Here is an 18,118-nt window from a genome sequence, read left to right as displayed (position 1 = left end):
GGGCATTTCAGACCCACGATATTGCCACGAATAATCATCGCGAAACTTCCAGGGCAGGCACGAAACGGTACATCTCATCCCGGCGCATGCTGAAGAAGAAGCAAGAAGCTTCCAGACACATCGCCTGCTCTCTGGCAAACGCACGTGCTGTTTCTAGACTTTTCGGCGCGACGCTTAAATGCGTGTGCGCTCCAAGCTGGAGCATTCATTCTTTGGACTCAGTTGTGTTCAGAGAGCTATCACCCTTGTGTTTTGCTACCAAGTAGTCTAATAAACCGTTCGCTGTTTATTCGACGACTCGCCGACCCATTTCGCTTCGTGACAATATTGAAAGTTAGTTATACGCCGGGTTGCTCGTTGCTCGTTGTATACGTTATAACCGGGTTGCTCCAAGCAATCGTACTTTTTGTGTCAATATGTGTCCCAGCGCTGTTAACCCTAATTTCTATTCCTGCTGAAAAGATTTTGGGTCCTTCTATGCTCCTTGAAACAGAGAACGCGAACACCAAAGCAACCACAAGAAGCGACTAAACGTTTCATTCATTTGATTCACTGACCACAGGACGTTACTTCTCGTATTCTGTTGATAGGTTTCCCGGTTGCCTTACTTTTCTGCTTGAACTTCCTACAATTTCCTCCGGGAGCTTTTTTCAGCACGTTGATCATGTAGTCCAGCGCAGCTTGCACATCAAACTCGCCTCCACCGCAACATGCTGTTCGCCTACCGTTATCCAGGCAAGTGTCGTACGAAGCAATAATACTGGAGAACGAAAAAGAGGAATGTAGCGTCATGCTCGTCGTTCGTCCAATTATGCTTTTTGTAACTGCGCGGAGCATGGCCCCTGTTCAGCCTCGACACCCGGATAAACGCTGTACCCGTCGTGCTTAATTTAGAGAAATTGAACGAAAGACCGAGAAAGACAGAACACGACAATGACAGATGACAGCGGAAATCTTTTAGAAATATCTGAGAAATTTGTCGCGCTGCTGGAAGAGCTCCTTCAACTGAATCGGTTAGCTGACAACGCAAGAGACTCTGGCGGAAACCTCCCCCTGTGATCGAAATAGTTGATCACAAAACACAATGAGACTCGTGCACATGGCGTCACGCGCAGCCTTTGAGCCCCTTTGAGCCACGTGATTCGGAAAAACATGGGGATGCGTCACAGGCATCATACTGCGGGTCGAATGAGGCAAAAGCGTGTTTTTTATACAATATCCCCTCGTAATCGCACACATACCGCAACAACACACGGCATAAGCACTACTGTGACTCCGATGGGACAATATGTTTTCCCGAGTCACGTGACCATATCTGACGTCACTGCACAAGCCTCATACCCAAAGCACCGTCCTCCCCAGCCGGCACGGTGTGACGGTGACACACAATCTTATCGGGGAGACGTAGAAAGACAATGGTGTCGCCATACCCACATTCCCGCGGGATCTCCGAGGGCGTAAAAACGGAGATTGTATCTCATTACGGCCGAAGTCTCATTACGGCCGAAGTCTCATTACGGCCGATGTCTCAATACGGCCGAAAGTCTCAATACGGCCGATAATCCTTTAATCCCCAAGTGTCTCATTACGGCCAAAGTCTCAATACGGCCGAAGGCAGTCTCATTACGGCCGAAGATGTCTCATAACGGCCAAATGTCAAAATGTGTATTGTAACCTGCATTGATATGCAATGTCGCAGCCAGGTATGGATATATATTCAGCAGGGTATAAGCCATGCACTGTGCCCTTAGGGCCCTTATCATATTTATATACACATATTGCGAGACAAACGGTATGTTATCATACCACAGCACAATGCAACATATTGTGTAATGTGTACTCCCACAAGCTAGTGTAGGCTGTGAAGCAGGCTACTATGTGGAGTTAGCTACTTGTAGAGAGCTAGGTGAATATTGGCTTTGTTGTGACGCTTTTGGAGCCATCCGACAGTCATTGGCCATGACAGAGCACCTATCTCAGTCGATGTCAGTTTATTTCCATTCGCCTTACAATGATACAATTCTTGCTTCTGGAATGAGTAAACCTGCAAGAAGCGATGAGCAACCATGAATAGGCTAGAATATTAAAAAAAACAACAACAAGCATTTGTCTCTACATGGCTCATTTTAATGTGCACAAGCTGCACACGTGTTGATACGTGTCTGCTATTTCATACAAGGTTAACATAAATATTCATTTAGACAAAAGAATGACAAGCCTTAAAAATGTGACTTCCCGGTAAACACAGAGCATGACCATGATATGAATATAGGTTCAGTAGTTCATTCCCTTAATGGAAACATGTGAATATCAAATAGTAATACATTACAATTCATGAAATGATGCATGCATAACTTTCCATTTCTGGTTTCTTTTTTATAAAAGTAGTGCACGAATTAACATTCGTGCACTACTACAAAATTTCTCACTTCACAACAGAACCTTATGATGATCTTAACAGCTCACCTCTTCGCCAGGACTCCCTGGGCAGCAACATCCTATTAGCCATGTTGTTGTTTTTCTTTTCCGGAATCCTTCGTGCAGCCACATACCATGCCTGGAATGGAAAACCAGCTATAAATAACAATGTATTTGAATGACTTCCTCTTGAAGTATTTATTCTAATCAGATATGCTTTGTGCCTACTATGGTGCGCGAAGGCACATAAGTACAACATTTGCAGACGTTCGACGTAAGCAGTTCTTGGAGATCAATTCAAGTACGCCGACTTGCGCTTTTATTTTTGAAGAAATACGACGACAAATTTTAACAAATGAAATATGGCTCACAATGATACGAGTAAATGCTGCTGTACGGTGATGCATTATCGGTATCTTATCGTCTTCGAATAAATTTGTTGTTCCTAAACGCGCAACCAACTAGAAACGGCGCAAACCTACGAACGGATACCGAGTTACATCTATTACAGGCACTTCAGCTGTTTTGATTAATTTAAATTACTCTTATGAGAATCCAACTATGTGTGGACAGCACACTACTAAGACAGGCAATCTACGAAAGCATTACTCACCAGAATTCCTGCTTGACTTGGTCTTGGTCAACACTGCGCGATATACGTTGGGGCTGTGGCGATTCATTCAACTCGATTTTTACCGGAACAACAGGCGCTGCTCGAAAGACAACGACGGAAAATAGAGAGCCGCTATAAAGTCCGCTAATTTGCACATTACAGCACTACAAAGCGATATATGAACACATCGTAAACAGCAACCACTCGCTCACACACACAAGAAACGAGGTACCCAACGTTGCTAGACACCATCCGAACTCCGAAGTGAGCGTAGCAAAACAACAAGATATCAAAACACGAAAGGAAGAGTATTGATCCCCCCTCCTTCTATAGCATGCGAAACGTGATTTGCGCTGAGATGAACATATATGTTCATGACGCGAGTAATTTTCACTTTTCACTGATCCAAAGGAGGACACGTGGGATTGCTTGAAAATGGCGAAACGAAACTTGTGAATCGTGCATTTGCTCTTCTTGGTAGCTGCCAGAAAATCGAATCAAGCTTATGGGACACTGGATTACAGGTATGTTGGCATCTTTTTCATTCCTGCATATCATTTCACATTACACTATACGTGAATACATGGTGTCATGTCATGGGTGTCATGTCTCACGATGCTGGGGAAGTAATTGCATGGGGAAGTGTGCATGGTTGTAGACTTTTAATTTTTGATCGCGTAATCGAAATATCGGCACCTTTCGCATTGTGGCTTGCATGTGACCAACCAAGTGCTGTTCCCTTACTAGCGCTTCCTACAAACGACAAAACGAAACATGTGGGAATGTGTATTTTTGATTACTCATATGTAACAACAAAATGTATCGTTTTCAGGTTGCTGCCACTACTCCATGTGCCCGCAATTGTCTTGCGTGTATGATTACACTAACGGCGTCGCCCACCACGGCGGAAGTGTTTTGCGTACACGCGTTTCAGCATGAAGCCTGCAGGTAACATCTGATGTTTACCCTTCGGATATTCTGAATTTACATATTGTCGCTTAGAGGAATTCCGAATGCCCAGAGTGACACACACTTTTAACATTGTGACATCAGTGCAGTGGCATAAGCTCTAATGTAGTGCCCCACGAAAATGAACAAGGGGTAGTGGATTCTCCAGAATCCCAAGCACGAGAAGGGTGTTGGAAAAAATTGTTGGAATAGTTACGTCATTACAGCTTAACATATCATTACAGATGTATCTGGAGCTGAAATCGCAAGGGCACCCCCTGTAGGGGGTGCACAGGCAAAAAAGTTAGGGGGGGTCTGGATAAAGCACTGACGAGGGGGACTCCTCCACCCCATGTCAAGCCTCATAAAACACCTCCTGAAATAGTTTCCTGGCTATGCAGCTGCATTATTATGACGTAATTGTCATTGTTGTCCATAATTCTTGAATATGTTTTGAATATATGAAAAAAAAAGTCTGCTTGACAGCATATGTCTTATAGTCATCATCAAACAAGAGCATATGTCATTTTGTTCAGTGGCTTATGTACTTTTTTGTAAATTTCAGGTGGACGTAAATTGTAGAAGGCAGCTAGTGGGGGAGAAGATCATGGTCATAGGTCATGTGACTCCTGGAGCTCCCAGTGGGCTCCCTTGTGGAGTACTTTTCAGAACACACACACATACAGTTTGCTCACAGAACCAACGAGTAGGATGTTGCTTGAATACTGAGAGAAAATGGCGTAACACATACAAATATCGTGTGACACATATGACAATAAAAACATTTTTCACGAGGGATGCATGAAACACTGTCGCAATATTGTGTGCATGAACCATTGTGTGTGACACAAGCCGTGGGGGCACACCGCCTCGGACACATTTTGGGAAGCATAAAACACAGTATATACAGAGCTAGTATGGTGGATGCTTCTTTTTTCTTTTTGGCCGTTATGAGACATCTTCGGCCGTAATGAGACTACCTTCGGCCGTATTGAGACTTTGGCCGTAACGAGACACTTGGGGATTAAAGGATTTTCGGCCGTAATGAGACTTTCGGCCGTAATGAGACTTCGGCCGTAATGAGACTCGGGCCGTAATGAGATGTTACCAAAACGGAAGAGAGTTCTCTGACATCGAGGTTACAACTCTTTCCCCAGCCGTTGCACGGTCGGTGCCGCAATTGTTTCATATTTAGATGTCATAGCATTGATTATTCATTTTGGACTTTAGATAAGAGGGCACTTCACTGATCCTTCAAATCGGTACCTGTCCGGCCTCCGCTACATGACACCCTACCCCGAGAAATCAAGTACTCACTCGCACGCTTGTTGTTGGAAAGAAGGGTTCTTGCTGTAAATAGCGTCCCGAATGTTGAAAATGTACATTAGACCACAAACGAAGTATTTTTCCATATACACGTTCCTGTTGCAAGAGCAGGGTCCAGGAGGGGTTGGCACCGGTGGTCCAGGTACATCAGACGGTAGCGTCTGGGACGGGGTGAAATTCCTGCAGTAGCTGTCGTAGTCCTTCAGGAGAACGCTGGCGGCATGATACGAGTGCTGGTAGAAGGCGGTTGAGGTGTTGCAGTTGAGCCGTTCAGGGCAAACGCGGAAGTCGGCGTATGCACTGTACCCCAAATAAAATGTGGAACTATGCTCAGGAAAAGGACAAAGAAAAAAAACTTCCTTACAGGTTCATATCGAATAATAGAGCTGGTTCATGCAACTTCATGAGTAATGACACAGATTGAAAACGTGAATCGTACGTGAAGAAGCGCACTAGTATCATGTTAGCGATCATCGGCAGTTCGAATTTACTAGCTAACTTGTTGGAACTATCTGCCATTGCTTTCAATGTCAAAAATGTTATACTATTGTAGCACCAACCGAAAATGTTCAGACAGTTTGAGACTACGCCGTGTACGAGGGGTTCTCTGCTAGCGACTCCTCTGCTAAGGGAATGCAGCGCTCTTGAGGGGTTTAATTTTGACTTCGTGCATCACGTAGAGGGTGCACGGGGAATAGAACAGACGCCCAAGATTGTTGTGCAACGTACAGGGTTTTAGCGCAGAATGCGTTATTGAATTAAGGAGCAAGTCGGACAAAGCTTGTGTTTGCAAATCGGTCCATGAAACTTTCCTGTGAAGCGTGCTTTCACTGCAGCTTCAGCGTGCTCGGAGGAGAAGCCACCCCTATTCTATGTTTATTGTCTATTGGGGTAACTGTTAGCAAACAGGCGTAAAGTTGCTGTGCTTTGGTAATGGAACTCTATGATGGTGAAGCGAAACAGACGTAACAAGGCGTGAGAGAACTGATGTTCTGAGGCTGGAACAACATAGAAAGTAACATTCATCGTATCAAGGCGAATGTGATTTAAAGAGGAAGCAAAGATCCGAGCCTCTGTGTAACCCATCGCTTACTTCAGCCATAACGAGCCAATGTTCTGTCCGATATGGACATGGTGCCATGCTGATCATAACACTCCGGTAGCTTATGCCAATAGTCCATTTGAAAAAGTTCCACACAGCAGCGCGCGCCCTAGCAGGGCGTGCCGGGAAATGCGGTGCAAAACGACAGCGATTCGCTTCTCCTATCGTCTCCGATCGTCGTCGTCGTTGTACACACCAGTACACGCACGGTCGCTGTATTTTTGCTCCACATTTCCCGGCACGCCCTGCCACGGCGCGTACTCTTCCCTGGAAGGTTTGCAAATGGCGTATGCGGCAGAAAGCACGAGACCCGCCGTCCCAATCGCCGTGCACTGTTGGTGTGATGTTGTCATCTTCTCCAGCTGTCGCTACGGATTAACGAAATGAATATGGATTAACGAGATTCCCACTGTCCCTATAAAGCGAAAGCAGGGGCTTCATTTCCTAAAGAAATACGTCGTGGAGGGTGCGTCCGACGGCCGAACGACGTCTTTGCGTTTCCCTATCCACTCACGGCGGCTCTTTGTACATCAGGCCAACAGGTGTTGGGCCCAATGGGGTCTTCCTTCGCCATCGATCCTGCCGTAGTCGCTCCACTTAGTGGGGCTTCGCTGGGTCTATCTTTGTCCCTCCTGCCTTTTAATTCAATCATACATTAACTTTTTTAATGCCCGGCTTTGCTATACGCAAATGTGGTACAGTGTGTTGCGCGGATGGTTTGATGCTTCACTTTTTTTATGTCTATATTCTTCCCAAAACTACACTGTCTCTCATTCAGTCATCCCAAACGAATGTTGCTACGGAGTGACGTCACCCTCACTCACCACATTACAGGCTCTCCGAATGAGAGGAAGGGTAAAAAGTTTCGGAAGAGCGCTGGAAGCATTGACTATTTAGGGCACTAAGGTCAACAAAGCCCTTCTACACACTGTCATAATTCAAACTTGTCAAACTGAGCTAATGTTATAGTTCTTGTGTGTGAACGCACGGCATTTCTCGTATAACCCGCCGCGAGGCATTAGACGAAAACTTTATTGTGGTGGGGGATGGTTGCACGCCTCTTTTGAACTCTGATAAAAGAACGCGAATTATATCATGAATGTCATTACACACATACAGCGACAGACACAAGAGTAAGCATGAGAGTGCGTCCATACATCAGTGCACTGAGAGCGCAATAGCCCTTAAACGAGGTAAGAACTCCTACGTGCAGGCATTTAGTCACCCGTGTAATACGTGTAATATTGTCCTTCTATGCTTAGTAAATCTATTTAAAATTCATTGTTCAATACTCCTTCATAACCTGTGCAGCGTTAATACAAAAACACACTTTTTCTTCGAATACGGGCGAGTGGACGTACCGCCATCCAGATACCTCTATCTATTGTTATGTCATTTGAAGAATTGCAGCACCCAGCCAGACGCCAATGCGGAGGTACACATAACGTTCTGCCCTACACTCTTAAAAATGAAGTTCTCCACATAGCACGCTCCTAGCCAACCACCACCCCGAATGACGACGTTCTCGTCCCTGATTTGTTGAAAACGGGAAGCGGTACATAATGAATACATAATAGGCTCCGCCTCCCGTTATCAAGAACACAGGAGCGAGGACGCTGTCACTCGAAATGATGGTTGGCTAGGAGCGCGCTATATATGTTGAAGATACGGACATAGGAGATTAATCTATACAAAACGTGTCACAGCCAACCAGTTAAAATCGCCGTCTGGAGCGGACACAGTCGTCGAGCTAACTTGGTAGAGTTCACGGCCCTTGAAGACTTCCGCATGGGTACACTTGAGTTGCAGGCATTACATTACATGATGTTTGTGTGCAGCCAAAAAGCTTCCTCCGTAAACAAGCCATCAGATATTAGCCACTGATGTGAATGTCTGTACCTGCATTACACATATCATGGTAAACAAATATCGAGGCTCGTCCTGACGTTCCGGAGATTTGTCCTTCTGTTCTCGGCCACAGACCGTGAAACCGTCATATCAGAAGAAATCGACATTACATTTGCTGTATGTGCGCCTGTCCTTCCTCATAAATCGCCCATTGAATCGTGCCCTGGAGCTCTGCTCTTCATGTGTCCTGCTAAGGATATTGCCCCAGAACAACTGCTCAGCTTGCTATTTATCCACTCATGCTCTACAAATCTTCCTGTGGATTGCGCCCTTCTTTTCGTGCAGCGGCGACTTGTATGCGGACCGTTGGATTAGCACACATGAGAGGTAAGCAGCACAATTGCTCTAAGTCCTCAAATGCGTAGTCCCAGTTGTACGATGCATGACACATTTGTTGGACTATTTAGGGCACTAAGGTCAACAAAGCCCTTGTACACACTGTCATAATTCAAAATTGTCAAACTGCCGTAAATCTCGTCGTAAAAAATACCGTTTTAGAAGAAAACTTATTGTGCCGAAGCGTTACTAAGCGTCACGTGGTTATTAAAAAGAGCTAACTTCCCAAAAACATCTTTGTCAGCGACATTGAACGAAAAGCATCGAGAGCCCGTGAAGTCCATATGGCCTTTCGCAAATAAATCGTTCCTATTTTTGGCGACGAAGTAATGTATAAGGAATCAGTATGAGGAACTCCTTGAGAGCACAAAGTATGGTATGACGACGATGGTATGGCGACGACGGAGACATACCCGGAGACACGGAAAGCAGAAGAGGACGACACAACAAAAGCTTCTTCTTCTGCTTCTTCGTTCCGTGTCTCAGGGTATTCCTCCATCATCGTGCTTCACCAGCTAGCCTGCGCCTTGTCCCTTCTCCGTGTTATTTGAAGGCACCCGGGTAAGGTGTCTCTGGAAAAATTTTGCTGGGGCTCCCTTACGTGCATGTCTTTTCTCTCCCTGGATTCTGGCTGACTATTTCGCTGAAGATGAGGCCGCAAGCAAAGAACTCTTTGGTTGCCTTCTCGACGTCGCATTCCTGGTTGCCATCCTGGAACTGCACGTCAACTAAAGAGAGAAAAAGTTTACCATATGACGCATTACATAAGAAGGAGGTAGAATTACTAGCAGGGTTGTGCCAAGAAAATTTTACAATGAAGACAACCCCACAAATGGCCTTACTGAATACGTGACATTTCAGGGGCGCGTCTCTACACATGACCTTGCTGAGCGAAGTACTATTCGCACGCGCCAGTCCAGCGAAGTTAAATTGCGGAATGCATTCTACAAAGAACTAGGCCTGGGGCTTAAAGGGGGTAAGAACTGCTATCTGGAGGTATTTAGTTACGGGTGTAATAGGTGTAATATTGTTCTTCTACGCTTCGTAATTCTATTTACAATATATTGTTCAATACTTCTCCTTCATAACGCGTGGAGCGTTAAAACAAAAGCGCACTTTTTTTCCGATACAGGCGAGTAGACGTACCGCCAACCAGATACCTCTATCCATTGTTACGTCATTTGAAGAATTGTAACACCGAATCAGACGCCAACGCGGAGGTACACATAGCGTTCTGCTCTACACTTTTAAAAATGAACTTCACCACATAGCACGCTCCTAGCCAGCCATCATCCCGAATGGCAACGTTCTCGTCCCTGATATGTTGAAAACGGGAGGGGCAGCCCATTTTGTAGCCGTACATAATGATACATAAGAGGCTCCGCCTCTCGTTATCAACAAATCATGGGCGAGAACGTTGTCATTCGGGATGATGGTTGGCTAGGGCCGTGCTATATGTGGTGAAGATATGGACCTATCAGATCCATCTATACAAAAGGTGTCACAGCCAACAAGTTAAAATCGCCGTTTGGAGCTGACACAGTCGGCGGGCTAGCTTGGTAGAGTTCATAGCTCCTTTAAGTGTTATGTTCGTCATTCTATGTTTCACGCCTCATCTACTACAACGAAACCGATTTCATTCCACGTACACTCTTAAAAATGAACTACACCACATAGCACGCTCCTAGCCAACCATCATCCCGAATGACAACGTTCTCGCCCCTGATTTGCTGGAAACGGGAGGAGGAGCCTATTTTGTGCCGTGCATAATGGGCACAAAATAGGCTCCTCCTCCCGTTTTCAGCAAATCAGGGGCGAGAACGTTGTCATTCGGGATGATGGTTGGCTAGGAGCGTGCTATGTGGTGAAGTTCATTTCTAAGAGTGTACATTTGTCTTGCCTCTCACGACCAAATCATGTATACGGTACGGCACAATGCATCCTGCACACGAAGATTTGGGTCGGGATAACCAGAGGACGTATATTGCTTCAACAGTTTGTGCATCGGTCATCTGCATCGATGCATGTGCATGGCCAAGTTTTAGTTTCTTTGTAACCCTCGTGCACGAGAACTGTAGTCCACTAAAGTTAGCTTGAAGAACGTGCTTTCAGGGTACAAGAGTAGAAAATGTGGCAGAGCGAAGCATATTTTTTTAGGTGAAGACAATGCGACGATGGAGTCGCATTGCATCGCTTTTTCTTCCTTTCTTTCTATTTCGATTTCGTATTAGCGCCGCGAAGCAACTGTGGCTATGAGCGGCGTACAGATGTGAATAGATGGTGAGAGGACAGCAGGAAGGACTATGGGACAGAGGGGTTAACTAGCAGAGTGGACCGACTTCAGGGGGAACTGTGCCGACATTCGTCCGGAAAGTCCTCAGAAAACCCAGGGAAAACCTCAGGCAACATAGCCAAGGTAGGATTCAGCGAACAACGTTACAATAAGAAAGACAATGTACACAACACAACATAAATACAAATATCCACAAAAGGAATCAGCACATGGTGCAAGAAAGAATGCAAATACAAAATGGTTAAGCATATGCTCTACTTCGCACACTGGTCTACTAGTATAAATGAGGTTTCGGTACCCGTTAAAAAAGGCTGGAAATAAAAGTTTTTGAAGTCGAATCTTTGTTTCGTGTTCCGTGACAATGTGAAGTAAAAACGGTAGGCGCTATGATTGGCAACTGCGAATAAAAACGAGCCTTTTATATTTGAGGAGAACATAAAACAGACCATAACAGTTTTTCGATAAAACATGTCGTATTTTAAAAACGAATGTTTTGATTAACACGCAGAGACAGAACGCCGAGGAGACGCACACAGGAATCATTCGAGTTACTACGCAAAGACTGTGCATGAGTGCTGTTTCGGTTTTACATCAATCCCGAAACCCCGTCCCGGGATTTCCGAATTAGTCCGGAAAAATCTCGAAATCTGGGGACCGTAAAACTGGTCTAGGATTACCAGCCCTAGCCGTATGTGACACCCGTAACCTGGTACTTATGGCACAGCTTTCATTTGTTTTGCTCGGCACGTATACCCCAATAATAGCTTAAGTACAGGCTATATTTCACAGTTTGTGTGTGCAGATAAACCTAACCGGAATTTGCGCACCTAGCTTGTTGTCTACTTAACTCACGAACTTCCGGTGGCGCACGATGGCGCATTTATGCATGTGAAATCAACAGAAAAATCGTTGAGGCCATACTCAGCTTAAAAAATAAACAGAGCGACCAAAAACGTCAGCTTCCGTGCATTAGAACAGGGCGGTCATGGCTGTGCATGGTAGTGCATGGCGGTCTCAGGAGAGTTATGTGCAGGTACCGCACGGATGAGCATCCATGTGGGACATGGTTTCGATTTCTGCGCCGATAGCTCCCCTAGCGGTACCTGAACAAAACTATCTTGCGTCCGCCATGTTGCCGTATTCATGGAGGCCGACGTTTTCGTCGCTCTGTCTAATTTTTAAGCTGAGTATGGCATCCCACGAGTTTTCTGTAGATTTCTCACCCATAAATGCGCCATCGTGCGCCACCGGAAGTTTGTCAGTTAGGTAGACAACAAGCTAGGTGCTCAAATGCCGGTTAGGTTTATATGCACACACGCACTGTACATGGTGCACGTGTGGGTGCAGCTAATCCAAGTATGAATGAATAAATGAATCTTTGTCTCCTCCTTCTTCTTAAACAATCATGCTACCCTCTTTTTTTTTTATTGTGAAGCAGATCAGTTGGGCTTGGTTCGAGGCACAACGCGAGCGCGGTGCGTATCGACAGCGCTCCTGCCTTTGCCTGCCTCCTCACTGCCTGGCAGCTAATTACCTATTGCTCTTTGCCGTTGTAGTGTTTTTATCCAAATGTGGAGACGTGTCGTCGTATGAAAGAACATGTGCAGTACAGTGCTCTTTAGCGTGATGGAACCACTGTGTGGCTTGCAGGGGCAGATCCATGATATTTTGAGGGGGGGGATCCTGCTACGGACAGCATGCTACTACACTACCTAAAGTCAGCTTAAACCCCATGGAACGGCACAAATTGAATGAGGGGTCACGACATTCGGACTGCATCTGACATCAAAATGACTGACATAAAAAAACTGCTCGCAAGCCCGCGTCATCTTCCAAGCCCAATAGTGGTTCGACCACTGGCAATGTCTTCGCCCAAGTGAAAATGTGCAGTGTCAAAAGCAGGACCGACACTCAAGCGCTACTTGACCCACATCCAACCACAGTTCTTCTGCGCCCACCGAACGAAAGACAAGCAGACACGCACAGAAGAGCTCACGCGTTGCTTCTCTTATAATGTTTGTCTTGCACGTCTGTGTACTACGCGCAAATTTACAGGGACTCACGCAAAGCTTTCTCTCTGTGGGCAGGCGTGGGGAGGATTAATTTCTATACATTTTAGAAACTATCTGTAAGTGTATCGATTCTGTGAGCCTTTTATAATACCAACCTTTTTGCCGAAGCATCTTAGGAGACTTTGTTGCTGTGAACCGATGTGAACACGTGTCACGATAAGGCCTTGAAAGCACTCTAGCAAAGTACTCGAGGTGCTCTAGAAGCTCCGCGTCACGTTCACAGCGCTCTTCCTCTACGGCTGAATTGAGGCAGCTGTTGTACGCGGAGAGTGCCCTGCGATGAACGAAAAGTCACACAACAGCTTGAGCATGGGTGGACGGACAGTCATATGCAGTCATACCACTGTCATCCTGGCTTCTCGCATTTTAGCACCCGGATATCCGGATAAGAAAGTATCCGAGTTACGCATTCCTGGCAATTCACGACTTGTTCGGACCTTCCATCGCACGGTCGGCCACATGGGCCAAAGTAAGAGATTTCGAAGAAAGAAAATTAGGTAAAGTGTAGATGTGGTGAAGCCCTCATGTTCGCAATGAAATGTACAGCGCAACGTCACTCTGTGGGATTTGAAGTGCGATTATCAGTTTTTGCGGGGCATTTCTCTCTTGTACGGGATCTCACCACGTTACCCCCCCCCCCCCCTCTATTTTCTTTCTTTTTTTTCAACCAGGTACTAAAGTTGCCAGTAACTATGTTGTGAATATTGTTTGAGGTCGCCTTCGTCATAACATTAAGAATAATGGTGCGAGAAGCACTTTCGTGACCATTTCGTGACCACGGGGACTGGACTGACATGTTTGTTTTTCTGACCTGTATCTGGGATAGTTTCCGGCAGGTCTTAGGATTCCGTTTGTGGCTTCTACACAAGTGATTCTTCTCGTCCAGCATTCTCATTTCTTATCCATCGGATCGTTGGATGGGAGTGTGTGCATTAAGTAGCCCGGCTTTGTTCTTACTAAGCCAGCCTAAGGATATAGTACTTTTTATTGATAAGTGAGTATAAATAAGTCTTGACGTGATGCGCTGCCGAAGTGCCTATTGTCTTCAGAAAGGATCAGGCAGGACGTAAGGTAGGTAGGATCAGATAGGTTGTTCACTTTACCTGCATATTCCTTGTGCAGTGATGTTCTTGACCCGTCGGACCTTTGCGGTGTCACTCTGCAGTTGCTTCGCGCATTGGAACTGACTCTTCCAAACGTTCTTACGGTTGCACACGCTAGGCCGGAATCGTCGGTTCACCTGGCTACCGTTGCTGTACAGAACTGAAAAACAGGAAATATGGACACCAGAATGATGTACCTGCCACTTACTGTAAAATACAATTTGTACACATGTTATTCGCATACCTTGAGATGGTTAAATAGAGCAAGACTTAGAATGATTGCGTGAAATGCGTACAGGAAAACGGTTACAATAGATGGGACGCTTGTTTTGCAGTTATTCTTCTCACAAATGGCTTGATGAAGTAGCGAGCCAGGGTGAGTTTTCGATGCGTTCGTTGGACGTGACGCTAAGTTTCCTTCGCGTCATGGGCAAGGGTCAAAGCAACGGTGTGGGCGTAGTTGGTACAGACTGACACGAAAAAAAAAAAAAACAATTGTTACTCAGCGCTTCGTTTGTCTGCTTCACGTCCCGTTTCTGCGCTGTTTTTTCGTGTGAGGCAAGGGCTTCATTCGCATAGCGCATCGTTACACTCGCAGAATGGCAGCAAGGAAGCCAAGCTCGAACACTTGCCAAATGCGTCTGGTGGCTTGCACGACGGCTGCATTGGCTTCAATTTCGGTTGGGGTATGGACTGTAAGAATACACGCAGGCATAAATATAAGATCGTTCGAGTTATATCGGTGTCTATTCTCGGCGTCCCTGGTCTCAGCGCTTTCCCGTCGAGCATTCCAAGATGAAGTAACGGAATGGTTTCGGCGCGTTGGCAATAGTTATAAGTGCGAGAAGACAGCGACAAAAAGAACTAGACACTGACAGGCACTAACTTCCAACTAATTTTTATTAAGCGAAAACCTTGCTTATACATGTCTTGAAACACGTCCCCTAAAGCACATCTAATCTTATCTAGTTCTCTGTCTGTGATATACACAGATTCCTTACTGATACATTGTTTTGACCTTTAATCATTGTGTCTTCAGCAAGCTCTCTTTTCATGACATCAGGATTTCACAATCCTCAAAAATGGGTTTACAGCCACATACAGAAACATGTTGTTTTAATGTTAAGGGGAGACTGCCTTCTAATCCTCTTTGATGCTCCCTTAAACGTACGGTAAAACATCGGCCAGATTGGCCGATGTGCTCACTCCCGCATGTCATGCCAAACTGATATACAACACCAGTGGCTTTCATGTTCATCAGTTGGCGCCTGCGTCGATCCCGTCGTATGAATGTGTGTGCGAGTGAGCAAAAATGTAAGGAGGATGAGTGAGAGAGAGTGGCTGGTTTGTCCGTTCAGATGACGCACCCTGGAAGTCGCTGAGAAGGCGTGTTAGCTTAGCTCAATTGGTAGAGCCCTGGACCGGCAACCCAGAAGATGTGGGTTCGAGTCCTACAGCTGGCTAACCTTTTCAGTGACTTTCATCTTTAATCGTTACATTCACGGTATTTATTCACATGATACATAGGGAAGCTTTTTCTTTGAGGCACATTAATTGGTTTGACGAGAGCCCTTTATTTTGGTTCTGCTCTGAACACTACTTTGATTTGTTGTTTTGCGCCTAGCTTCTTCAACCGATGTGACATTCCACGGACGTACGGTATAACAGAACTGTCTATCCCCTGACCTGGTTGTTTTTCTCTCACCTTTTTTTTCCAAATTCGGTCCTTTTAAGATGCGTCGAGCTATCGACTCGACGAACTGCCGAGGAAAACGCGCTGATCTAAGCCTCTACCCTTGCGAGAGCGAAACTAGATCCCATTTTGTGAACACAATATTTTTCCAACGAAGCCGTTCGATATCCCACCGCCACTCCATTTTTTACTAGTTTCGAATGGTTCGACGTAAATTTTAGTAGTCGTTTTGTCATTCGTCTCATATATTTCCAACATATATGTTCTTTTCCTTGGAATAGTATTAAATCTAGAAATTGCAAACCTTGTTCGGAAGGTGTTTCTATAGTAAATTCCGAAGACCCAGCATGTCCCGCGAGTATCCTCAACAGCTGTTCTCTCCTTAGGTCACCTTCCCATAATACAAGGAAATCGTCAACGTATCTTCATATCTTGAAAAACTTGCCCTCTTGCTCAGTTTCCATGACACGCATGATCCTCTTATCAACACTTGCTAAATAAATACCACTAAGAATGGGTGCTATAGAGCAGCCTCTGTCTCTCCCTTCTTCTGAATATACATTGAATCTACATTGAATACATTGAACTCTATGTAGGTAGATGCCAAATATGACTTAAAGGGACTATGAAATTTCCCGAACCCCCATACTTTTTTCAATGGAAACTGTTCTTCCCGCAGAGAAACTAATATGCCACAAATTTTTCCGGACGAAATCGCTCCACTCTGCGAGGAGCGCGCGCTAGAAATGTCTTTTCCGCGTTCCTCCTCTCCCGCGCATATTTCCCTGCCGATGGTGTAACTGTACGGACCGCTCTTCGGTTCCCCGTTACGTCACCGGTGTTGCACAATGGCAAGTAATGCCGCGAGCTCGCGCTGTGGCTGCCGCCACTGCCGAAATCTGCCGATCGCGCGAAAGCTGCTGTCATGGAGATTTCCACTCCCGATGAACGCATACGCGGGATCCTACGGTGCATGCTCCTGGCGGGATTCCTCGGCTCGGCAACACGTCACGATGACGTGTTGCTGAGCCGGCCGTGGTCGCGTCAAGTTACCCGTTGTGTCTCCGCTCGGCAGCTCGTCACGGCGCGGCGCCAGCTGTCCTCCCTTCGCCGCTCCGTTTAAATTCGCTCCCGAGAAATCCGCTCGCGCGACGAAAGTAAAATTTCGGTTCTAGACTCAGAAAAATGTCTTCTTTCGAACGAAACGAAGAAAAAAATCGTTTCATAGTCCCTTTAATAAAGTCTATAAACGCTCCTTTTGAAACAAAGGCAATCTGACCCATCACATCGATAGCCTGCTCCACAACATTTACCATCTCACTCGGATCCAAACTATAGTATAAATCTGACATTATGGAAAGGGGATTCATTGATTGTTGTATACCTTCGCTTAGAGTATCTACTAGCTCCTGTGAGTTCCGTTGCAAGCAGGGATCGTCGATGTCAATGCCTTTAAGCCCTTTCTGCAACCACTTACTGAACAGACCTTGCCACGTGCCTCTCCCAGATTTTAGCACTTTGAATGACAGTTCATCATTGTGTGTCTTTACACTAACCTGGGTTTGTAGATATCCTTTCATGTGCTCTCTGATGTCTTTGACCAACTTGTTCAAACCGGAAACACTTCTCGAGAACTTGGGATTCACACTTTCTCGCCGGCCTACCAGGGACTTTTTTGAAATTCTTGGCGATCCCCGCATTTGATCTAGCTCTGAAGGCTTCATCTGTCACTGACACAAAGCAAACTTCTTTATCAGCCAGAAGGAGCTTAGTTCTGTGTACCTTGGAACTCCTGCGTTATCTTCTTCAGGTCAGGACCTGTAATGCGCTGCTTCTGTGGGCGCAACAATGGCACCGCCTCATCCACAAAACTGGCCTCTAGGGTCTTTCTGAAGCTTACTAGCCACACATAGCAACTTCCTCAAGCCCTGATATCTTTTTACTGAGGCAATATGAGGGACCTAAATCCAGCACTCTCTCCGTGTTGTGTGAGATCTGGACGTCGCCTGCCTTCTTTAGCCCTCCTATGGTCGCATGTTGTCGAGAGACACAACTGGGAAGACGCTTTACCGTGGATTCCCGCCACTGGTTCACCGCTTGCGATGTCCAGGTGCTGAACATACTCCCTCTAGTCCCGTATCCTTCCGTCACTAAGCAATCGGTTACAGTCTTCAAACAAGTGCTGTAAAATCGTGCATGCCAGCTCAATTCACTTCGAACCAGTTTCGTAATCCTCCTGGCGTGCTTGGAGGCGCTGACAAAGCACCAAACATAGCTTGCACTTCATAGGGAATAATACGATTCCT

General features: G+C 45.8%; 1 protein-coding gene and 2 long non-coding RNA genes across 3 annotated transcripts in view; 1 reads left to right on the top strand and 2 right to left on the bottom strand.

Annotated features, from left to right (window-relative positions):
• LOC135383441 (uncharacterized) overlaps positions 1 to 18,118 on the bottom strand; it is a 67,107-nt gene that overhangs the window by 25,827 nt on the left and 23,162 nt on the right. The window contains exons 5-9 of the mRNA XM_064612889.1: positions 14,120 to 14,279; positions 13,112 to 13,290; positions 9,253 to 9,379; positions 5,297 to 5,605; positions 609 to 760 (exon numbers count right to left, since the gene is read on the bottom strand). Coding sequence (XP_064468959.1) covers positions 609 to 760; positions 5,297 to 5,605; positions 9,253 to 9,379; positions 13,112 to 13,290; positions 14,120 to 14,279 — 927 coding nt within the window. The remainder of the gene's footprint in view (positions 1 to 608; positions 761 to 5,296; positions 5,606 to 9,252; positions 9,380 to 13,111; positions 13,291 to 14,119; positions 14,280 to 18,118) is intronic.
• Positions 1,975 to 3,283, bottom strand: LOC135383440 (uncharacterized). Its single transcript, XR_010419879.1, has 3 exons — positions 3,032 to 3,283; positions 2,467 to 2,557; positions 1,975 to 2,044 (listed from the first exon to the last, which is right to left on the bottom strand). It is a non-coding gene; the product is annotated as an uncharacterized LOC135383440 (long non-coding RNA).
• LOC135383439 (uncharacterized) lies at positions 3,461 to 5,074 on the top strand. Its single transcript, XR_010419878.1, has 3 exons — positions 3,461 to 3,555; positions 3,864 to 3,979; positions 4,545 to 5,074. It is a non-coding gene; the product is annotated as an uncharacterized LOC135383439 (long non-coding RNA).

The sequence above is a fragment of the Ornithodoros turicata genome, chromosome 2 (genome assembly GCF_037126465.1).
Source record: "Ornithodoros turicata isolate Travis chromosome 2, ASM3712646v1, whole genome shotgun sequence".
Lineage (NCBI taxonomy): Eukaryota > Metazoa > Arthropoda > Arachnida > Ixodida > Argasidae > Ornithodoros > Ornithodoros turicata.
The sequence above is the reverse complement of the archived record's forward strand: the minus strand, read 5'-3'. Positions and strand labels throughout refer to the sequence as shown.